Raw genomic sequence first — 24,609 nt, forward strand, 5'->3', positions numbered from 1 at the left:
AAGTAGCTCATCAGGGCCTACAGCTGCATGTTTGAAGGAGTGGGTCCAGAAGATTAGGGTTTGGGTACCGCTGGAGGAATTTAAACATAAAATGTTGCTTCAGTATGAGACAATATTAATGTATGAACTTGATTATGTTCATTATATTACACCATAAGCCTTTCATTCATGCGCACTCACTTGAATCAGAGATGCATTCAGTGGCTCCACGCTTTTTCCCCTATTGAGCGCCATCCAGTGGTGAAATACTGATATACACCTACATCTAGTTCAACTTCACCTTTTTACCTATCAAATAAATAAATAAAAATCTCTTTATATAGTTTTTAGTTTTGAGATAATTTCTCTTGAAGTACACACATGTGCTGACACATCAAAACCAAAGATGCCCTCTCTACACCACACAGATTTCAGAGTGTGGGAGAGTTCCTTGATACTTATCTTGTTGCAGCCTCGACATTTAACATTTATTTTTCCAGGCAACAACCTAACAAATGGTGCAGGACGTGCTGAAATGATTTCCTCCTCATTCTTTTATCTGAGCCGACAGCTTTGTCAGCTGGAGTTCAAAACACCATGGCCCTTTGGGAGATCTGGTTCAACGCAGAGGGGCAGAAATGATCTCTGGGACTTGAAGCTATGGCACTTAAGTGATAGAATCTCTTTTGCAAAGAGTGGCTTATGCTTAATTACGGCGAAAAAGTACCCATGATGCGATCTTACCTTTTACGGGCTATTTCATCCACAGTTCCCTCACTCCTGATGAGCCAGCATGCGTACAACAGCAGGCCCCTTTTTCTTCTCCTCCAAAAGCCTTTTAGCACAAAGAGCATCTTTGTTCATGCGCTTGTAATAAAATAAAAGTGGCTTTTTAAAGTGCTGACATTTTAAGTTAACCAAAATGTCTGACTCAACTCTTTTACCCGTGAGCATCTAAGATAAAAACTAGAATTACAACCATAGGCCTAGCATTGTATACGTCTGCAGACCGGTCAAAATGCAGTAACAGACTCATACTGTATGCAGCCAAATATGGATGTTTCTGCAAAGAAGACATATTCTACAACATGGATGCTTCTCACACATCTTCAACCCGACAGCTCAGAGGAGCTATATGTGCGCAAAGTCTCAAGATTAGTGTCACCAATTCAGTATCTGACCAAATGTGTTCTCTTATGCTCCTCAGTTATGGTGTGGAATAATATCTAGAAAAGTCTTCTTCATGCTACCCTATTAGGAACTGTGTGAAATTTTGTCATGATTCATGTGCAAATTTTTGAGTTATGGCCAAAAACATGTTTTGTGAGGTCACAGTGACCTTAAACCACCGAAATGTAGTCACTTTATCATTGAGTTTAGGTAGAAGTTCGTGCCAAAGTTGAAAAAATTCCCTCGAGGCCTTCTTGAGATATCAGGTTCAGAAGAATGGGATGGAAGTGAGGTCACAGTGACCTTGCCCTTTGACCATCAAAATTTAGTCAGTTTATCATTGAGTCCAACGGGAAGTTTGTGCCAAATTTGAGGAAATTCCTCAAGGCCTTCTTGACATGTATAGATATCAGAAGAATGGGATGGAAGTGTAGTCACAGTGACCTTGATCTTTGGCCACCAAAATCTAATCAGTTTATTGTTGAGCCTAAGCAGACGTTCGGGCCAGATTTAAAAAAATTCTAGGTGCTCTTGAAATAAAGCGTTCACAAGGATGATGTGGACACAGGGCCACAGTGACCTTGACCCCTTGCCCTTTGAGCACTAAAATTTAGTCTGTTTATCATTGAGTCCAAGTGGACGTTTGTGCCAAATTTGAGGAAATTACCTCATGGCCTTCTTGAGCTATCAGGTTCAGAAGAATGGAATGGAAGCATGGTCACAGTGACCTTGAAATTTGACCACCAAAATCTAATCAGTTGATTGTTGAGTCTAAGTAGACATTTGTGCCAAAATTGAAAAAATTCCCTCAAGGTGCTCTTGAGATATAGTGTTCATGAGGATGATGCCTATGTGAGGTCACTTTGACCTTGACCCTTACACTTTGACCACAAAAATTTAGTCAGGTTATCATCGAGTCCAAGTGGAAGTTCAAATGTGCCAAATGTGAGGAAATTCCCTCAAGGCCTCCTTAAGGTATTGCGGTCAGAAGAATGGGATGGAAGCATGGTCACAGTAACCTTGACCTTTGACCACTACAATCTAATCAGTTCATTGTAATGTCTACAGAGATGTTTGTGCCTAACTTGAAGAATTCCCTCATGGTGCTCTTCAGATATAACATTCATGAAGATGTTGCGGACGCGAGGTCACAGGGATCTGGACCCTTGCCCTATGACCACCAAAATCTAATCAGTTCATCGTGATCAAAATGAACATTTGTGCCAGATTTGAAGAAATTTCCTCAGGGCGCTCATGAGGTATTGCATTCATGAGAATACGACAGATGTACGAGACAACCTGAAAACATAATGCATCCGGCAACAGCTGTTGCAGGCGTGGATCAATGAAAAGAAAAGGCCTGCTACATACTGTATGTTTCTTCTGTCAGTACTACAAGACTGGAGCGACTGTGCAGTGTGCAGCATACATTAGATGTGGCCTCCACAAGAGCTACATCTTGATCTTACCACTGAGATATCTTTTGGAATACCAGCTTTTCATTTGTGGCACCGCTGCCTGCTGTGACACCCGGCCTTACTGTTACTGTATATGTGGAGGGGCTGATCCAGCGGTGCAGTGACCACCCAGAGCTCTGTGGATGGATCGCCTCTCTGGGCATGTTTGACTGAAAACAGGTGTGTGTCATCTGAAGATGAAGGCCCGGCCGATAAACATTATTGGAGAACATCTGCTGCTTGTCACAACACAAGGCGAGCATGAGCGGCCCCCCATCCATCAGCCACACCGGAGAGTGGGTGTGGGGGCTCCATCCTCCGCTAGCCAGCCTGTTCACCCATCACTCACCCCGGGGGATGCTGGATATGGGGTGCATGTTTGGTCCAGGCACCTGCCTGGCTCCGCCGGCCCACAGCAGCCTTTGGCCGATAGAAGAGAAAATGCTCCAGCGCACTTGAAAAATGTCTCAGGGACAGCACGCTCTCTCTCTGACACCGACACCCCCCGAACACACAGAAGGGCAGGCACATACACACACCTTACAGCGCCAGTGTAGCCTGCTCAGGTGCCTCTCACACCCCCACCCACTTTACACTACTGTCAGGGAGGCAGGCATGGCCTTAATGCTTGACCCTTCTCTGGCTGATGAGAGATGCCTGGTAGTGGCCTCACACAAAAACGCACACTGACGTATCCACACACACAGGATCCAATAGGTCTCTATGACAGCTGGAACCTCTCTCATCCTTTTTTCTTCTCCCAGACCTTACTGCACCCTCCCACCCCACTCAGGGGTCACAGAAATCAATACCATGCAACGCTGCATTCAAAGCACATAATTCAAAAATAAATGGTTAAAAGCAGGTGTCCATGGATGTTTCTGGTATTTCTTTGGTTCATGGCTCTTTTTCATTTTGTCAAAACACAACCACAGATGATACAACGACACAAATACATGAAATACAAAGAAGAAGATAACAGTAAGAGTGAATTCATCAACTTTATACAAACAAAATGTATCAAATAGCACCACTGACAAAGGTACGCCAGGAAAAACAACACAGTAGATTATGACTGATATAACTGGCACTGACCTGAGATATACAAATACAGTCGCATCCCCTTTAAATCAAATGCACATGTATGGTAAATGATAGCAGTAGTGATATGGCTTTTATCTTGTTGTAAAATAAGGCTTCCAATATTGTGCAACCATAGACAAGTGTACAGGTATGGCAGAAAAAGTATTAACATCAACTTGATCATTTTCTATAAGACTCCCAAACTCTGTATCAGCTGCTGACTCAATAAACACAAATGTGAAAAAAGTGCAATGCATGCAAGTTTTGTGTGCAGTATTTCGCGACCAGCACTGCAATAAAAAATAAAAAGTAAAATAAAAAACGTGATCAATGCTGGTAAATGGAGAGTGTTGCTGGTAAATAAAGCCTGTTCATGTCATATTCAGATTCTATGAGCCACGATGAAATAACTTATGGACAAACAATATTTTTACAGACATTTGAATGAATGAGAAATAAAATAAGTTACGGAGTCTATTCTTGTGAAACAGTCCCATAACTGGAAGAATATTTGTTCAGAATAATTTGTAATGAACCAACAAGCTGGGTTACTTTCTTTGGAATAATGATGTAGTTTCACAAAGAATACAAGGCAAATGTCTAAATCAAAATATAAACTTGTATCAACAAATTATAAACAAGGGAATAAACACACACATAAGAAATATAAAATTCCTCTGTATATGACATAGAGCCATTTCAGTGTTATGTGGTTCGCTATGGTGGAGGTGAACCACTGTAATGGGCTGATAGTGATGCAAACGCTATCTTTGGGATAGGGACACATTGATAGATTCTGTATTTCTGGAGAATGAGTAGGATGTAATTTTAAGTTTTTTGACAAGGCAATTCAACTTTTTGTGGGAAAACACACAAGATATAAATTATCAATTAAAGCTGAGGTTTTTTTTCATATCTTAAAAACAGTGGTTCCCAACTGGTCCAGCCACAGGGTCCAGATTTCTCCTTAGTCATTAGTTCAAGGTCAGCGTCATACTTGTTGTTGAGCTAGTTTGCTGTCTCTGTCAAGTAGCTGTCTGTTAGTCACTCACTCTACAGCAGGACACGACACTTCAAAATAAAAGCTCTGTGCTGGAAATTTACTGTGCTTAAAAATAAAGTGTGTTTTTTACAAACTTGACATGTTTGCGAATCACTTGCGGTTCATTCAGAATAGACCCGAGACCCACTTTTGGACCGCAACCCACCAGTTGGGAACCCCTGTCTTAAAATATGTCTAGAGGTGATTTTCATTATGAAACATCCCCTGCTTCTTTTGGACCATAGTTTTGTAGCTCACCTGCTTGCGGTCCCTGTATAGCCCCTTTATCCTGCTAGCTTCCTAGTGCAAGGTCCGTGTAATGTCCGATTGAGCCATGTGAGAATAGAGCAGGTAACTGTCTGGAGAATTCACAGCAAGTGAGTGGGAGTGTTGATGGTTCTATCATGCGACTTGTGGGGTGCAGGGTGCAGAGGAAGGGTCAATACATGAAGACGACAACAAAAATATCTAACTGGAGAGATGACGAGATTCAAGGGCCAAAGCCAAAATTGTCAGACAAATCCAAGGAACAGCATGAGACCCTGTTGTTTGTGACCAAATTACATACTGGCTACTTTTCTGTGGTGTAATCCGCATCATGTCCTACCTCCTGCACACTCTACCCAGACGCCACCACTTGCCCAAACCAAACAGAGTATTTCCAGTAAGTGAGAACGCATCTGACGTGGAGAGTTCTCCTGTTGTGTGGTACATGCGTGAAAGGGAAACTCCTGACTGATTGTCTGGGGTTCATATAAAATGGCTGATGTCTGCATCTTGGGGTTCGGTGAATAAGTCACCCATATCTTTCTGAGTCTGTTTTAGAGGCATTTATTTTTCACCAGAAATATGCTTGGCATTCTGTAACGCTAACCATCAAGACTTGTGTGGACAGACATTGAAAAAACTACATGTTGGCTGTAAAGGCTCTCCAGTGACAAAAAGGTCTCGGATTCAGTCACATCTTGTCCAAATGCCCTTAAGAAAGAAACCTTAACAGCTCATTAAGTACAACTGGAAAGCATATTAACCACTTTCCATCAGCACTAGTGGCAAATGTGATGCAGGTATTTGTGTATTGCTGAGGAGTCTGTAACCCTGGACTTTAAATCTCAGACAATCTGGGGTAAGTTTAGAGTTTATGGTCCTTTGAGGGCCCCTCACATGCCAGGTCCACTGGGAGATTACCTCGAGCTCCAGGCTCAGTGATGGAGTGCCACTTTCTGACAGCTGAGTACCTGTTTCACAAAAACATAATATTACTAACATCACCTTTACCAAGATGATCTGAGTAATGCTCCACAGAGCCAAGCCCCGTGTTTGAACGTCCAGTCAGGAGTTTGCACCTCTGCTTGGGTTATGTGGTTTTGCTGCCTGCTCTTCTCTTTCTTTGGGACACAGAAAAGTTCAGCAGTCCTGGGGTTTGGTGTAGCAGTGCTGAAAAGGGAAAAGAAAGCAAGGAGACATCAGCACTATTTGAAAATTAAAAGCAAATGTTCTGGGGTTTTTGGAGGAGAAGTAACTGGTACGTAGTCTCCCGTGTGCTTGGCTTTGAGGAGGTAAAACGAAGACAGCCTCGAGCCTGGCTCCATGCTGGGTGCAGATTAAAATAACTGTCAGGAGACAGGAGCAGCTATTGAGGGAGACAGGGTGACACACAGAGTGATGGGGCTCAGCCTCTCACACTTCATGACACAGTATTTCACTAAAGCTGGTTCAGCTTTACAGCCCGTGACCTCGTGTGTGTGTGTCTGTGCGTCTCTGTGTACGTGTGTGTCCGTTTTGCTTTAGCTTGACAATCCAAGTCATATGTATGTGTGTGTGTGTGTGTGTGTGAGTGTGTGGTAAAGGGAGCTTAGGTTTACCTTCACTACAGGTGGGCCCCAGCCAGGTGAGTGGGCACATGCATCGCCCACTTTGCCCATCACAGCGGGCCCTGTGGGAACACTGGCACAGCAGGGAGCAGTCAGGGCCAAAACGGTCTCCACCACAGTCTGAGACAGAAGAGACAGAGGGAGGGAGAGATTTAAAACAGGGAAGAAGGGGGAGATTTCTGAATTTCTGTTTGCTGTTAAAGGGGTTCACATTTATCAACAACAAAACTAAATCAAAACATCTATTTACAAACTCTCACACAACTTGTGCAGCTAAACTGAAGTCTCATTTATCCAGGCGTATGCTCATTACACAAGCATTTAGCTAAGACCTTACCATTTAAAACACTTCCGGATCAACAGTCTCATGCACAGACAAATGGTGCGTCAAAGAAAACATGCGCATTTAAATTCTGCTTGTCCCATTAAGCACTGTGTTTTTCCATACGTGAGACTGTTTGTGCACAAGTGTTTCAAATAATAAGATTTTATTGAAAATGCATGTATTTGGTACTGAGAATACCACTTGGATTAAACTGCACCAGTTGTGTGAGAGAGTTTGTAAACGGACAATTTTACTATAGTTTTTCTGATGCTAAATGTGGCTCCCTTTCACTCCGATTCATCAAGAGTTTCCTCAGTGTTTGGATTCCTCGTTTACCATTGATTGATGCACGATAGACAAATTCAACGTAATGTGGGATGAGTAGTTTTTGAGTAATTTTTGTGGGTGGGTGAAGTATTCCCTTAATAAAAATGTGGTTCCATCAAGGCAATATCTACCTCTTTCACATCTCTGTCCTGTCCTTCCTGGGGGACAGAGACACCGTCCGGTCGATGCGTCACATGGGGCCTCGCCGGCACAGTCACATGACTGTCCACAGTTCAGTCCAAACCTGCCAGATTCACACCCTGCAAACAAATGTATGGTTATATTACTATAGTTCTGAGCTCTTTCATTGTCTTCATTAATTATATAACCCTCTTCCCCACATACTTAAAGAGGGATGTAAACTGGTGAACTTAATTTTTAGTTAGGGAAAAGGTCGCCCTGGCACCAAAATCTACTTGTGTTTTTGATATTTAATCCTAACTCCTGTGCACTTAAAAATATAAGACGTTAATACGTTAAGTGCACACAGGCCAAGTAGCATTCTGTTTATAATTTAGTCACATAAAGGATGAGTTAACAAACCAAACCATGGCCCAGTCAAAAAAACACTCACTTCTTATAGACACTGAGTCCTCCTATACACCAAAATGCAAGACCACAAGTGAGTGACTGTGTCACGTAATTAAAGCACAAACAGACACAAGTGCAAGTGCATGTAGTTTAGAAATGCACAAGTGCATGTGGTGAACACAGACAAACACACACAGATAAGAGCTAGGTCTGTCTCTGGAGCCTGTGGCTGCCTTACAGCTGCTCTGCAATGCTCAGTCATATCTCCTGCTGGGACTGAAGTGGCCATTTAGGCGCTCACACTGCGGCTGAAAGCCCCGCGAGCAGGCAGGAGGGCACAAGGATGTAACAGGAACGCATTAAGCAGTCAGGAAACACCTGTCTCTCATCAAATAACCAGGCTGCTTGCCTGCCCACCTACCTACTAGCCTGTCTGTCTGCCTGCCAGAGCACACTCACATCAACTCAGTTCTTTTTTTGGAAAAAAATCTCTTATTCATGCATGCTCATCTGCCCGTGTCCCCTTGCAGCTGGGCATCCAGGTGGCTGTTTGAGGATATGTGCTTAACAGTGTGTCTGTCTTGATCATACTGCTTAGCATCTCAAAAGCTTATAAAATACTTCAAAGTGCATATACTCACCTCTTTGGCATTGTGAGCCATAGTAGCCTGGTGGACACACACATCGGCCTGTCACATGGTCACATGTCTGCCCCACTTTGCAGTCACACGAATGGGCACAGTTCACTCCAAAAAACCCAGATGGGCATTCTAAGAGAGACACGAGACACCGAAATTAGCTTAAGGTTTCGTGTTCCTGCGTATGGTTATTAAAATGGTCTTGTCATCATGTTGTATCCAGACACATCTTTTACGAGGAGAACTTTCACAGAGGTGTGAGTGAGGCCGCTGGTAACCCCATCACCAAGTTTCCTTTTGTATTACAAGTGAGTGTTTGCATACTGTGTTGACAGGAGTGGCCATAGTATCCAGCAGTACAGCTGCAGGTGCCAGTGAAACGGTCGCAGGTCCCATTGTTGAGGCATGGACAGTCTTGTGCACAGTCAGGCCCATATTTCCCCGGTGAACAGGCTGCACACACACACACACACACACACACAGAAACTATGAACATTTTCAATTAAAAAATAGCTGTATTTATAAAGAAGCTGTGATTACAGGCAACATGACTCAGCAGAAATCTTAGTATGAGAATATATTATAAATATAGTCCATAAATGGCAACTTTTGATGAAGCTGACGGACAATCGATAACACAAACTCTACTATAATGGAAGGTCAAAATGACTGATTGCCTTTTATTACCATTTGTTAGCTATGGAAAAACAGACATAATTTAAGTGAGCTTTCTCTGCCAGTTTAGTTGTTTGTTGTTTCTTAAGCTTTCGATCTCCCATGAACAAAAAACTGTTTCCTTTAGTTCTGATTATTTTCTGTTGTGTCTACTGCCTGTGAAGTCGTACCAGCGTTACAGCGGAGTCCGGTCCAGCCCAGTCCACATTTGCAAGCCCCGTCGACTGGTTCACACAGAGCCCCATTCTGACAGCTGCACGTGTGTCTGCACTGCAGGCCGTAGTGCCCCCGAGGACATGCTGGGGAATTATACAGGAAATATCAGGACAAGAACTGCAGGTCCCTTTGTGCTACTCAGCAATCACACCAATGGGTGTAACATGCAGACAGTGCACAGTGAACAGTGTGTGCTCTGACTATCTGTCTCTTTCACACACACACGCACACACACACACAAGATTGCACTAACCACATTCATGTTTATTTAAGCAACAGTTCATTAAAGAGATGGCAAAGTAGTCTAATTTGGCACTGATATAAAAGAATAATCATGTTTCTCTGGGTAATTTAGATTGGGAAAACAATAAGCAAGGACTCTTTGATTTTCCTGTTTATTTATTTGCTTCCTTGCCAGATCCAGCGACACAGAACAAAGAACGAGCTACTTATAGGTTTCTGTAAACATTCAACAAGAGGAACTTAAGAGGTGGTATGTCCCAGTACATGCAGGAGGCCAAAGAAGAGAACATTAAGAGCGAGCGGCGATGGAAATCCCCGCTCGCAATCCAGCTGAATTGCTGATAAAGGGAGAGATTAAGAAAGCCAAACTCTGCCTCTGTTCCCCGGGAAAACTGCCCTGTGATCATCAGAGGCCTCACACGGAGGAAATGGAGAATTTGTTACTTAAATATACAGTGAAAAATGTCTAAAAAATGCTCCCTCAATTTAGTGGTTGTTTCTCACTTTCTTGCTAGGCCTCGTATTTCTGAGGAACTCATTAGGGCCAGCGGTTTCCACTGATGCGTGTCAGCCTCAGTGCTGACTCTTTGTGTACTGAAGGGAAGGGTAAGAGATAAAGGGCTCGATAAAAACCACGTTTGATACCATTTAAGTCAAAGCTGAACTTGTAAACTTGTAGATTAGTAGACAGATATTAAGATTTCTTCTTGTCTGCTTAAACTCCGTAATACCAGGGTGAATACATTAAATTAAAATGCATTCATTAGTAATGGCATTTTTTTTAGTTTTTCAATGCATTTGCTAATGTCTGTCTTCTACTGCATATATATTTATTATATATTAGACTGTGATAAAAGTCATTGTAGTAAAATGATTTACACTGGCAAGACATGCACCAAGTAAACTCAAATCCTGAAGCTATCATAAACGACAAGGACTGGTGTGTCATATCTAATTTATTACAACAAACAGACAAAGACATTAGTTTAGCTTTACCTTGTTGGCAGGACTGTCCCATCCTACCAGGGGCACAGATACACCTCCCAGTCACTGGGTGACACTGTCCTCCTTCCCCACAGGAGCACAGCTTAGCACAGTCCTTCCCATAGTACCCACTTGGACAGCCTGTGGAAATAAACATCTTCATTCACATGAAAGTACAAATCAAAAAGAGGAGAAATATCTTCATTTAATAGGCTTTGCTGGTTGCCTCAGTTGTGGCTGACCAGAATTTCCCAGTACAACACCGACTCTGAGTAATGGCAATAAAGGTGTGCAGGGGGGACCTCCGCAGTGGTTCTCCAGGACAAACAGGTGCAAGGTTTCTTGACTCACTTGAGTTGCAGTTGGCTCCAATGAAGCCAGGAGGACAGTAGCAAGTCCCAGTCCTGAAGTCACAGCGACCACCGTTGATGCAGCTGCATCTGGACTTGCAGTTTGGCCCAAAAGTTCCTGCTCGACATCCTGGAGACAAACCATAGCGATGACACGGAGAGAAAGGAAAAAAGGGGGTGGAAAGGTAGTTGTTGTCATGGTTTTTCATTTAGATTATTAAGATTTTAAGGTTATTTTACTTGCAGAATAGATCAGAGAGGTAAAAATATGAGCATTTACAGTCAATCATAAATAACCTTTGACCTTTGACACGTCTCTCCCACCCAGCTCCCTGTTCAACTAAAAGCATTCCTCTTGTTAGGTCACACTGACAATCTAAAATAAACAGTACACTCACGTAGCTCACAGCGTGCCCCGTAGTAACCAGGTAAGCAGCTACATTTCCCCGTCACAGGATGGCACTGCTCTTGTTCTCCTGAACATTGGCACAGCTGGCTGCAGTTTTGCCCGAACATGCCAGCAGGACAGGCTGAAAAGACACATCCAGAAAAACATCATATACACAGCAGTGGGTGTATTTGTACAAATTCTGTGAAAGTTCTAGTAAAAAAAGTGAATAAAAGAAGCAAACGTCCTCCAATTACGGCTTCTTTAAGAGAATTCGTAAAAGAAAATAACCCATGATGGTTATCAGAGTTTAGAATGTGAATGTTGCCTATATCTAAATACTGTCTTGCACACCAAACAGCAACGAATACTCAAAAAACTCCCAACATGATGTTAAACCATCACATCGTATGGTTATGAATGGTTTTGACATAACAAAATATAAACCACGTTCAGTAGTTTGTAGGAAGACGAATGCCATTGCTCTTTCCGTGCTCAGATTGCTTCATCAACACACTGCAACATTCAGTATTGACTGGCAACAAAACCAAAACTCCCAACAACAACTTTCCCTGGTGTTCAAACCCCAATGGACGCAGAGCGACATTCTTTCACACAGCCTTTCTGGACACGTACGTATACGCTCATCACAATAATGAATGGAGTCCACAGACAATCAGTCATAGCCAACAAGATGAATCTGTGAACCGAACATGTTTTCGGGTGAAACCGCAGCACTCGGCTACTCAGTCAGGCAGCAGCAGGCAGCGCGGGGGACAGATAAGAAAGGACTCCAGACTAAAGAGGCAATTACGGCGCTGTCATTATGCATGTCTGCCTTCCAAAGGCCCTTATCCGCCGCTGAGGAGACAAAAACAATGCCTTCTGTTTTACTTGGCAACTGGTGTGTAACATTTATCAGATGTCTGGGGAGTGTGTGAGGAGAGGAAGGGAGCTGAGGTGGTGGTGGGGGGGTAGACAGAGTGTTGAGTAGTGAAGCTGCTCGTATACGGTCCTAAAGGGTATGGTCTAAATAATGAAACATTAGCATAAAGTCCTGTGACAGTGAGGGTTTAATGCCCGTGTAGAGTGCATTTCCTGGAAGGGGATAAATGGTAATCTTTCCCAGGAGGGCCGGGGGAAAAAAGAAATTTTTAATCAGTATTAACAGAATGATTCTTGGTGATCACTTCAGTCCCATGATGCCTTTCCTTCCTGATGGGAGTGGTGTGTTTTGGGGTGACAGCGTTTCTCTCAACAAGGCACATATGTCAGCCAAATGGTTTGAATGCATGACAGTGATATTAGCCATGTGCCAAGGCTTTCCTAATAACCAGTTAAACATCAGGGGTATTTTGTGAGATTTTACACGTCCAAAGATGTTGTCAAGAATTCGCCTTTTACAAGTGAGCAAATTATAAAGCTACAAATCTGTATATTTGTGCAGTAAAGACTTATTTTCATTCTTACGTTTCTCGCAGCCAGGCCCTGTAAGTCCAGCCGGGCACCCACAGCTCCCCGTCTCATGGTGACAGGACACTCCAGCCTGGCAGTAACACCGTTGGGCACAGGAAGCACCGAAGGACCCCGGAAGGCACGCTGGGAGTTGACATACACATGCGGGCACACGTCACTCAATTTACTCCCATGTTCAAAGCTCCTCTATTGCTACTCTAATGGTATTTCCTCTGTCCTATACACACTCACGTTTGTCACACCTGGCTCCCCTCCAGCCTGGCTCGCACTCACAGCGGCCCGTCACGTGGTGGCAACTCGAACTGTGGACACAGTCACACCTCTGCTCGCAGCCCTCTCCAAAGAATCCCTTAGAACAGGCTTCAAACAAACACATAAGTATTCATGTTCAGCATACGATATTAGATCACTGAAACGTTCACTTTTATGATTATCTATCCAAGGCCAATTGCATGATAAGCTTTGATGCGGCAAGTTTTAGGATTCCTGGAGTAAAGCTTAACTTTAGTTTGCTGCTGCTACTTCTCTACTTTTTTTCTAAGATGCATCAGCAGGCATAGAGGGAACTTGCTGGATGGTAGGTTGGCTATATATCTCAATGGGATAGATGAAAAAGAGATCACTGATAATCTCTGTACAATCAAAAATTAAAATGCTAAATAAGAACTAATATGCTGTAATGTCACAGTGCTGATGTGAAGTTTAGGCAGTCACCTGTCTGACATAGCTCTCCCATCCAACCAGGCCGACACACACATCTTCCTGTCACTCTGTCACATCTTGCTCCGTTCGCACAGCTGCAGGTCTGAGTGCAGTTCTCTCCATAACGTCCTTCCTCACACTCTAGGAGAGAGTGAGACCAAACCTCAGATGGAAGTTGAATTCAAGACACTGTTTATTACATGAATACAAAATAGGTTTTACCTACATATTAAGTTGTGAAGACAGGTGGACAAAATGTTAAATCGAGACAAAGAATTTTAAGAGTCTCACATGTGTTTCCCTTTGCTTCCTTATGATGTAATGTTTAGGACTCACCTAACTCACAGGCGGCTCCAGTCCAGCCAGGCGGGCAGGAGCACTGGCCGCTTACGCTATCACAAGAGCCTCCGTTTTGACACAGACATTGGCCAGAGCAGTGTTCCCCATACTGTCCTGCAGGACAGGCTGAAATCACACACACATAACACAGGACAGAGAGTTGAAGATAAATTGAAGATAATAAAATGAAGGTAATAATGTAGCCAATTATACCAAAGGTTAGCAGCCATGATTTGGATTATTTATATAGGTTATAAGAATCCATCCAACAGTGCGCATCCTTCTGTCTCAGTACCCAAAAGTTTTATCTATTAATTACTTATTATCATTATGTGTTGTGGTTTGGGATTTCTCAACCGAATACTCTAAAAAAAAAAAAAGGTGTGTATGACAACTTTGAAGCGACTGTGGCTCTGATGTAGAGCGGGTCGTCCACTAATCGGGAGATCAGTGGTTCGATCCCCGGCTCCTCAAGTCCGCAGCAAGATACTGAACCCTAAAATTGCTCCCGATGGCTGTTACAGCGGTGTGTGAGTGTGTGTGAATGGTTACCGAATAGCAGGTGGCACCAGTGGTAGCCTCAGCCACCAGTGTGTGATTGTGTGTGAATGGGTGAATATGACTTGAGTGGTCAGAAGACTAGTGCAGTTCATTTACTACACACAGTCCACTTCACACAGGTTTCACATTTTAGCATTTCATTAAGAGACAGGCAATGAAATCTGCAATCGACATGAAGACTTTGACTCCTGAGGCAGTGGCGGACCTTCCTATATGCAACAAAGGTGCCACCCGGGACAGTAAAATAAGAATAAAAAAATCAAACAAAAGGTAAATGGTGGTGTGAAGAGCATTCGAGTAAGATAGATAGATAGATAGATAGATAGATTGATTGATTAGTGGAATCTAAATGTGAACACATTCACCAACACACACTTGCATAAGCTCATCACATCCTTCTGAAGACCACACACACATTCACATCTATATTTTCTGGATAAATGATCAAATTTGCATTTGTTGTTTATTTATTATTATTGTTTATGAGCTAAGTTGTTTTTTTTTTGTGTTGATTTCTCATTAGCTGTTGTCCGTCACTGTCCTGAAGTGTGTGTTTTTTCAAAGTCATGTGCATGTGTGAAACCAGGAGGGTTTTTCTACTAGTCATAAAATGATGACTCTAACAGCGCCTTTAAAGGACCGTACCAGTGTGTTTACAGATTACGGCTCCTTGACTACAAATGTCTACTGCAAAGCTTTTGCTGACCATTTCTGAATAAAGGCCATACAACCGTAGATTTCCAGGCAGCCATTGTTATGCATTAATTTATGTAAAATCTAAAAACAAACTATCAGACTCTTTAAAATGTGCTCAAGCTGTGTAAACCGTAACATTAAGTCTGTAATGATTACGTCAAGCAACCTGTCTGCTAATTGATATTCATATTCTACAAAATGAATAAAAACCACTGGGTGCCTATAACAGCAGACAACTTTCCAAAACACAGCAGCACGCTCTCTAAAATGGATAGCTGTGATGTAATGTATAAGTCATTTGTAGTAGATGAGCTACAACATGCAAAACCACTGGTGTTGCCCTTTAAGAAAAAAAAGCAGCAAAACTTTCTGACGGGGTTTTTCATGCTGAGTGATTAGCTACTTGAGTGATGAGCTACTCACGCAGTTGGCAGCTGACTCCAGTCCATCCGGCTGCACAGCTGCATCGCCCGCTGACGTGGTCACACCTGGCTCCGTTCTGACACTCACAGGTCTGACCGCACTGCTCCCCATAATGACCCTCTGGGCACTCTACGCACACAAACCACACACACGATAACATGATACACACTCAAAACACATTCAATATTAACTTAAAAATGTAACTGCAGCTGTATTTGCAGCAAATGTAGAGACTACAGTACTAGAGGACATTTTGGGACATTTTCAGGACACATATTGTAAACTTTTCCTCAGTGATCAAAGTCCAAGATGACATTTGGAGCCCAGGAAAGAGGAAAGTGCACTAATGACAGAGATGCATCATTAAGTCATGCTAGTGGCTTTCTGCTGACTCTGGCTGTGGTAGTTAGGACCACAAAATGGCTGTGGCAAGAGGAAAGTCTTGAATAAGACTGCAGAATGACAGACTAAGAACTTTAGTGGGCATTTCACTGGATTCATTAAAACAACGGCATGAAACTTTAGCATGAGAACACTGATTGGTTTGCTACTAAAGAGTCTCCCGAGTTATGTTCTCCCTTTCCGAACGCTGATCACTATAAACACGTGGGTGCATTTATCCAGAATAGATCTCAATTAAAGCGTGTAGGCCAGAGGGCACACTCGTCCGCCCTCCTTTCTCCTCTCTTACCCATCTCTAAAAAAGTCACTGGCAATGTCTCATTATAGAGATAATTGTTCACAAACACATAGTTGTGTTTAAGGAGAGGACGTCGTGATGGGCTGCAGTGAGGGCCTCCCTCACACCCCGTTTTAATGATGTGGCTTCCATTACCCAGAATGCAGTGTGGTCCTGCCCAGCCGGCGGTGCATAGGCAGGCTCCTGTGATGTGGTGGCAGCGGGCACCGTTCCTGCACTCGCACATCTGGCCACAGTCAAGACCGTAAAAGCCGTCCGGGCACACTGTGGGCCAAGATAAAACATCCGACTGGTTAGAACTGGCAGCTTCACAAAAGAGGAGAGGAAAAGGTTTAGATGCCAACTTTTTTAGTTCTTTCTCTTCCCTTCCCCATCTCTCACTCGCTTCTCCTCCTCCTACTTTCCCTCTCTGTCTTACCACCTACTGAAAATACCAATATCAAATTGCAGTACCACGCTGCGGCTGTTCATTTGCAGAGCGTCTGCGTTCGTTAAGTGAGCTCATGTCCCACATGTGTGGTGGATCTGGGCCACATCAAAGTCGACGGCGGCTTGGAGGCCGTTCCCTTTTGGGGGTAGAGGGGGCACAGAGAGCTGGTAATTAGAGCACCTGCTGAGTCAACAGGCCCCACCAATACATGGCAAAACAAAGCCAGGTTACTGTGCCCTCCTAACACACACACACACACACACACACACACACACACACAAACCTACAGTATTGCTGCTGATGTGAGGAGATGCCAGTGTAAGAGTCTGTTTCCCATTCTCCAGGAGAGCCAGAGAGATTGTTTAAGTGTGTGTAGAGTCAATTGACACTCAGAGAGTTTGGTAAACACAGTGCCTCGCATCCACATGAACCCAGCCAGAGGCAGCGGGATGAATGAGCCTTTCCACTACTGGGATGTAAATATTGTCTGTAAGCATGACTTCACCAGAGCAGGAAAGAATGACTCTGTTTATTCACGGCCTATTTTTGATCACTCAATTTGTCACTGCAGAGATCAGAGCCTAACTCAAGCATAATAGTTGTATTTTGCAACACAAAAAGTTCTTCCACTCTCGGTTTTTTACAGGAATGCTGCTCGTTGCACCGCCAAAGTTTGAGTGATTGACAGCCGCTGCAGACATTTCCCTCTTCTGTTTTCTGTTGCAGTCACATGTGAGAAAATCTGGTGAGAGTTTGGGTAGAGTCTGTCCCAATTATTTCAGCAGCCAGCAGTTTTTCATTTCATTTATATACTACCTCTTCTATCTATAAGGAAAGCAGTGGACCGTATTACCAGGAAGCCACAAATTGGGAGAGCAACAAAAATGTGTAACTTGGTGGTTTTGTGTATTCTAAATGCCACAGTGCTCGGGGTGTTCCCCTACAGCTAATGCATCATACCCTCCTTCTCCTGCTCCAATTGATGATGCTGTCCACTCCTCCTTTTTTTCTCCCTCAAGGCCTCAAATTGGGAAAAGTATCCTTCCTGCTCAGCAGTTTCTGGCATGACCATCGTTGTGTTCCCACGCTGACAGCATGACGTCTTCGCCTGCCTCTGTAGTGGTTAGGCTGCGATGTTATTAAAGCCAGCCCACTGAGGATGCTGTCATTTTAGCCCAGCTGTACATTAGGTCTGTGGTGGTACTGCAGCAAAAAAAATCCCTGGTTTTATTGTCTGTTGTTTATTATTATGATAGGTAATTGCCGACACCATGGCAACATCTTTGTGTCCTGCGGGGAAATGTTTCAGGAATGCTACCCTGACATATCATTTATTAAGCAATGACACCGGTGCTCGACGCATCTATAATGTGAAACAGATAAACATAAAACATCTCAGATGAGTGATGTTCCCTTTTAATGAGGTATTCATGCCAGACACAGTAATCACCTCAACATGTTAAAACACTTTCCTTCCTACAGCACACATGCACTACAGCAAATCTTCGGGCGATATACTGACACCTCTGAATGGCAAAGTTTATTATTTGTTTATACCAGCAGGGGGCGACTGGTTTCCATATTAACCACAGAGCAGCAATCTGTCATCTGATATTAGGACAGTGTCTGCAAGTGTTTGTAGGCAAAGACTCTTCCCTCTGAGTCTTTGTTTATGGGTAGGTACAGAGGATTCGGTCCACCACACACACACACACATACACACACGCACGCACACTGTGCCATCGCTGAAAGACTCCATCTCCAGACTAAATGAGCTCTTTAAGACAGGAGGATTATTTCCAGATCCCTGGTTGTGTAAGAGCCACTGCTGTCAGCCCATAAAGCAGGTCCAGGGACCACACAGCCGGGGAGAGCAGACCACAGAAATAGAGCGGATAGAGAGAACATAGAATAGAACTTCCTGGTGCCATTCAGGGTCTATACACTGAAAGAGGTCAACACAACAACAACAAAACAACCCAGTTTCTTCGACAATAACGCGGATGTTCGATGCCAGTTGAACCAGACTTCTTTTTACTGCGACCAAATGAACTATTTTGATGCAAACATCAAAGCTGCGGAGCAGAGAACGGAGCACGATCCGCGCTAATTGAAGAAGTGGTCTGGTGTGCAGGACCCATGTCAGCACAATAGCTTGCTTCCTCCGAACAAAACTCCACTGAAATGTTTAGCATCAACCACAAGAATGCTCAATGAAACTATGCGTTTTGCCATGGCAACAAGCCTTCTGAGGAGTGCAGCTATTTCCACGAATAACATTATGAAAACCAGTGTGTGGACGGAAATCGCCCACCTAGAATCAAACGCTAAAAAAGGGAAAGTCATCTCTTTCCATTTTAATTCTGTGAAACAGATGAACTCAGGGAGATCTGGTCCTTCTCACAGCGCAGGCCTCTTCCTGACTTCTCCTGAAGGAAGAGGCCCAGCAGAAGACTGAGAAACTGGACACCTCTGTTTGAGGAGAGAAGGCCTTCAGAAAACAGAATCTGGTCAGACCGATAGCCCTATTTCCACAGCGACGTCCAATCAGAGTGACGTCTACGTCTGAGGCCATTAGGCTGTTATGACTAGGGATGTGAAGCTCCGTTCTAGTGTGACACGGCCATGATTTACGATGCCCCGTGTACTACAGAGGTGGTATGAATTTCTGGGCCTGGTAGTACACTTACACTAAATCTTACACTTTGTAATAACATGTGGCCACTTCAAGTCAAAAGACTATAATCAAGAACAAATCTATTACATTGTTAAGACTCTTGGACTGCTGGTATGTCTTACAATTCAATAAAAATATCCCAATGATGAGAAGAATATTAGTTACATGAAGGGTTTGCTGTGGCAGGGTGCTTGAGAAGACTGCAGCCTATGAAATAGAGGCCATCTACCCCACAATGACGAATACAAATTATATCTTGGGATTTGTGTGGCTTTAAAATGGTTTTGCTCATGACATTACACGGACAATCTGATGATTCATTGAATCTGTGTGATGATTCACTCAAACTGTGGAGAAGAGAGAATCAGAGGAATATCCTGCAGCGCCCTCTAGTGTATTAAGACTAGTAATGTCACCTGTAGTGGAGAGGAGAGGTAATGCCAGTAGCTCAACAAGGTCAGCGTGGACAGTTTAACAAAAGAAACTGAGGATAAAACTTCAGAGCCTCTTAAAAGTATTTAGAATTTTCATTGTTTTTGTCTTTGTTGATCAGACAGCTTAAACTCAAAATTTAACTTAGTTCAGGCACTGAAATTTTGTCAACGATCCAGAGTGGGTCAGATTTATTTCTTTTATTATGAGTTAATATGATAATTGTTTTCTAGACTAACAGATTATCATTTGGTCTGAAAATGGCAGATGACACTAAAACATTCAATCATCCATTTTCCGTGACTGCTCATTCTGTTGGGGGTCGCAGGGGGGGCTGGAGCCTATCCCAGCTGACATTGGGCGAGAGGCAGGGTACACCCTGGACAGGTCGCCAGACTATCACAGGGCTGACACATAGAGCAAGACAACCATTCACACTCACATTCACACCTACGGACAATTTAGAGTCACCAGTTAACCTGCATGTCTTTGGACCACTGATGGACTCGGGCGGTTGAAAACGCCGCGCTAAAGTGCCCTCTTGAGTGGCGAAAATGAGAGGATGTGCCCTATCAGCTGCCCTCTTGAATGATGAAAACGAGCAGATGTCCCCTTTTGGCTGCCCTCTCGTCCCCATGACATGCAGGACGTGCCCTTTTTTACTTTTCGCCCCTGCCCTTCAAAAATCCTGAGTCCATCACTGCTTTGGACTGTGGGAGGAAGCTGGAGTACCCAGAGAAAACCCACGCTGACATGGGGAGAACATGCAAACACTGCACAGAAGGGATCCCCCGTCCCAGGTTAAAACGAGGAACCCTCTTGCTGTGAGGCGACAATTATTTTGTTCACTTAAACAAAACTATTCCTATTATTACTATTCAACAGATGATCAGTCACTTGAATGTGCTGTCATCTGTTATTACGGCTTCTGACAGCTGTCATCGATCTGTCGAGCTGTCATCTGTTTGCGGTTCAGTCAATGTGACGTAACTTCTGCTGCACAGATGATTGTGGGTCAGAACAGCCAGAAAAGCGTGCTGGCTTACATACTGCAAAATGCGACTGGATTTTGTTAAACATCCTGGTATTTTTGGTATACTGCATTTGACATAATACATACTGGGACATACTAACTGGCATGGTAGTGTGGGGGTTGGAATGTACAGTGTATTTTCCTTAGGTTTTATACATGTGGAAGGAAACCAAAAAGACACATTTTAGTCAAGCTCCGACCTGACTATTTGCACTATTGTATCATATATATTGTTAAACTGTAAGTTTTTAATGGTGTATTGTGTTATGTGCACCTTTGATGTTTTGAAAGAAGCCAAAGATACATTTACACTGAGTTAGACAATAAAGTTATCCATCCATCCATCCATCCATCCATCCATCCGAAACATAATAATCTTCAATAATCAAAAACAAAAGAAAACTTACTTTTTTCACAGTAGGTGCCAGCATATCCAGGTGAACATGTGCAGGCTCCGCTCACATGGTCGCAGAGGGCTCCATTCAGACACTGGCACTGCTGGGTGCACCCCTGCCCATAACTGCCATTCACACACTCTAACAGTGAACATACAAGGGAAGCAGATCAACGATGATTTAGCAGAACGTTTTAAATCTTAAATCTTATTTCCCTGAGGTTTATGTCAGAACTGTAGGAGCTTTATTTAAACTACTCAAGTCCCTAAGTATTCTGTACACTCAAAATCCCTGTAAAGTAAAAATTGTAAATCCCTTAAAAGTAAAAAATTACTGAAATACTAATTACTTGAAATAAAAAATCTCAGGATTGTAAATGAGCTCAAAAGATGTAATAAGCAACATTCACCCCATGGTGGCAGCATTTAGTAAACTATATCTTGTGAAACTTGAAATGAACTCACTCTCCTCACAGTAGTCTCCGCTGAAGCCGGCCTCACAGGCACACCGACCAGTGACCGGGTCACAGCCCACAGATATCTCTCTGCACTGGCATTTACTGAGGCAGTCTTGGCCCCAGTACCCGGACTCACATGCTGAACAGATAAGTTCAATGATGAGAAGTACTGCAGTGACTGAAATTAAAAACTGATGTAAAGTATTAGTATCACTTCTTACATGTTGCACAGTCATGGCCTGTTTTGCCAGGAGGGCAGACACAGCGTCCAGTCTGCGGCTCACAAGTTGCATCAGGGTGACATGAACAGGGTAATGAACAGCCTGGTCCATGGAGACCTGGGGGGCACTCTGTAAACACCACAGTCATAGGGTCATGATTTATTGGCCACTCTGTTTAACTGTTGCTTTAAACCCTAAAATAATCAATCTATACATAAAGCAATTCAGTCAGTAGTAAAATCGTTAATTATTCAATCATTGCTAGATTTACATCTTTGCTTGAGACATATAGATTTGAATTAATGGCCAAATCTCACCATTTTGGCAGAGTCTCCCAGTAAAGCCTGGTTTGCAGTCACACACACCAGTCTGCTTGTTGCAGGAGCCTCTGCTCTCACAGTTTGGACAAGGTGACTGGCACTTCAACCCCCAGAATCCATCAGGGCAGTCTGGGGAGCACCAAGTATCTTTCAGATTAAGTGAGCAGTGAGCCACGTTATTTCTCCGTAAAGTCGTAAAGCCACTTGTGTGGGGATGTTTTGGGGGAGAAACGCATTAAATGGCAAGTAAGCTACAAAGCTAAGGAATTAGTTTGCTTAAGAGGAGCACCAAATTACACAAACATCCGCGTGGCTCAGTGGGCTGATAATAATACTGAGGTCAGTGGGTGCAGACAGGTCCTCAGTCTTAATTGCATTTTCCATAGTCTACCACGACATAATTAGGCTAAAACGTTCTAAAACTCATACAGAAATTAAAGCAACATAGAAAACATACAACATAAAGGTACCTTCATGACAGGAGAGTCCAGTCTTCCCAGCAGGACAGATGCACTGTCCAGTTACGGGATCACAAGGAGCTCCTCCACAGTCGCAGGTCAGACGACAGCTCTCGCCATAGGTTAACGACTGGCAGGCTTGCAACACACATCAGATTAAAACATTAAAAACAGCAAAAACAGTCTCACTGTAACATAAAACACACAAAAGCACAAGACAGCATTGTGCAACATTGCAAAAAGAGAACTGCAGGAGTGAAATTTTAGAAATACTCAATCATTTTCTGTTTGTTTATTCAGCCTCTGCCAATAGCCTCTGCAGTAGTAACTGAAGTAAATTACCCCTGTCATGACCTGGCCTGCAACCTAAGATAAATACGGTCCAGAAAATGGGGATTCCTTTTTTTTATTATTTGGCTTTGCGAAACTCAGCAAGCCTAGGCCTGGACAGTGCATTAGTGCTGACATACTGTAACTCTGCTCTGTTTTCTTAGTCCACTCCACGGAGACACAAAGTCATGTTTTTACCAAAGGCTCCCGAACAATATTCAATATCGCTTCAAATACACAATACAGGGGGTTGAGCTTTCCATCATGCAGCAGAGTAAACAGCCAGAGGACACCCTGCTGTGGAGAAAGACTCACATCTTTGGTTGTGCAGTTTGTAATAACAAGAACACCTGCACTGACCAGGTGAGTTCAAGAATGAAAGTTATTTCACCCACTAAATCCATTCAATTCATCAAAGGCAGCAGAGAATGAATAGAAAAGGAATAAAAGAATAAAGAAGGATTTATAGGTGATGAAAAATACTTTAACAAAGGTGAAAAATTCCGAAACTCATTCATAACAAACTGTGTTGACATCAGAAATGGCACGCACTCTCACAAGCATTAAGTATGCAAACAATAACCGCACATGTACCCACATGTGTCAGTGTGCAAGCCCATGCACTTCACATATCCACACACATGCTGACAGTGAGACAGCAATCCTTTACTTTAAAGGCATGGCCACATGAGGACACTGTGGAGTCAAGCTTTCAGGGCAAGGGCATCATACTGTACATTAACAGCTTTGTGTCTGAATATTTGAAAGGGAAAAAAATGGCTTTATGGATGCATGCCAGGTGTTTGAAACTTTACTGCGCTCCTTATACTTACAGTCCTTTTCACTTCTACCTTAAAGGGACAGTTCATCCCCAAATCAAGAATACATATATTACTCTTACCTGTAGTGCTATTTATCAGTCTGTATTGTTTTAGTTTGAGTTGCCGAGTGTTGGAGATATCAGCCATTGAGATGTCTGCTTTCTCTCCAATATAATGGAACTAGATGGCACTCAGCTTGTGGTGCTCAAAGTACCAAAAAATACATTTGAAAAACTCAACAGCAATGTCTCTTTCCAGAAATCATGACCTGGTTACTCAGGATAATCCACAGACTTTGTTGTGAGCAGTTTCATGTAGGAACTATTTTCTTTCTACATCTACACCCACCAACCACATCACTGTGCAGAAGGAAGCGTGCATCTACAGCTAGCTCACCTAGCACCACTGAGCTAGCTAACATTAGAGCGCAGCCCATGGATGTATGAAGAGAACTGGATACAGTGTTGGAGGCGGAACCTCATTCATTCCTTTAAAAGGTGTTAAAGGGAAATTTCGGTTTATTTCAACCTGTCTCCTATCGTCCTAAATTTGTTTCATGTGACTAGTGACATAAAAATAATAGTTAGCATGTAAGCCGTTAGCCTAGATACAGCCGGGGCGCATAGTAGCGTCAGACCTGTTAAAACGTAAGTGAAAGGGCATACCTTCAAGTGCAAAGTTAGTCCACTAAACAAGCTTTTTTCCACAAAGACCGCCTCATATCGTTAGGATAAATGTCAGAGAGCATATAGTCTCGCCACCAGACAATCAGAGATCTCCGCCTTCTGATAGTCTGGGGACACTCCTTTCTAAAGTGTGTTTAACACACCGGCGAAAACGGCCGGCAACAAAGCAA

General features: G+C 43.2%; 1 protein-coding gene across 5 annotated transcripts in view; it reads right to left on the reverse strand.

Moving 5' to 3' along the window:
- Positions 1–3,507: 3,507 nt before the first annotated feature.
- Positions 3,508–24,609, reverse strand: part of megf6 (multiple EGF like domains 6) — a 76,750-nt gene continuing 55,648 nt past the window's right edge. For 2 of the 5 annotated variants that reach the window (XM_050070003.1, XM_050070038.1), the window contains 20 exons: positions 22,615–22,740; positions 22,142–22,273; positions 21,825–21,953; positions 21,611–21,742; positions 21,159–21,287; positions 16,315–16,443; positions 15,480–15,608; positions 13,797–13,925; positions 13,473–13,601; positions 12,990–13,118; positions 12,753–12,881; positions 11,293–11,424; positions 10,896–11,024; positions 10,557–10,685; positions 9,272–9,400; positions 8,751–8,879; positions 8,430–8,558; positions 7,389–7,517; positions 6,597–6,725; positions 3,508–6,168 (listed from right to left, as the gene is read on the reverse strand). In XM_050070003.1, the coding sequence (XP_049925960.1) occupies positions 6,089–6,168; positions 6,597–6,725; positions 7,389–7,517; positions 8,430–8,558; positions 8,751–8,879; positions 9,272–9,400; positions 10,557–10,685; positions 10,896–11,024; positions 11,293–11,424; positions 12,753–12,881; positions 12,990–13,118; positions 13,473–13,601; positions 13,797–13,925; positions 15,480–15,608; positions 16,315–16,443; positions 21,159–21,287; positions 21,611–21,742; positions 21,825–21,953; positions 22,142–22,273; positions 22,615–22,740 (2,537 nt within the window). In that variant the 3' untranslated portion in view covers positions 3,508–6,088. The remainder of the gene's footprint in view (positions 6,169–6,596; positions 6,726–7,388; positions 7,518–8,429; positions 8,559–8,750; positions 8,880–9,271; positions 9,401–10,556; positions 10,686–10,895; positions 11,025–11,292; positions 11,425–12,752; positions 12,882–12,989; positions 13,119–13,472; positions 13,602–13,796; positions 13,926–15,479; positions 15,609–16,314; positions 16,444–21,158; positions 21,288–21,610; positions 21,743–21,824; positions 21,954–22,141; positions 22,274–22,614; positions 22,741–24,609) is intronic. The other 3 variants (XM_050070013.1, XM_050070030.1, XM_050070021.1) reach the window with 3 other exon arrangements.

Source organism: Epinephelus moara, chromosome 2, assembly GCF_006386435.1.
Source record: "Epinephelus moara isolate mb chromosome 2, YSFRI_EMoa_1.0, whole genome shotgun sequence".
Lineage (NCBI taxonomy): Eukaryota > Metazoa > Chordata > Actinopteri > Perciformes > Serranidae > Epinephelus > Epinephelus moara.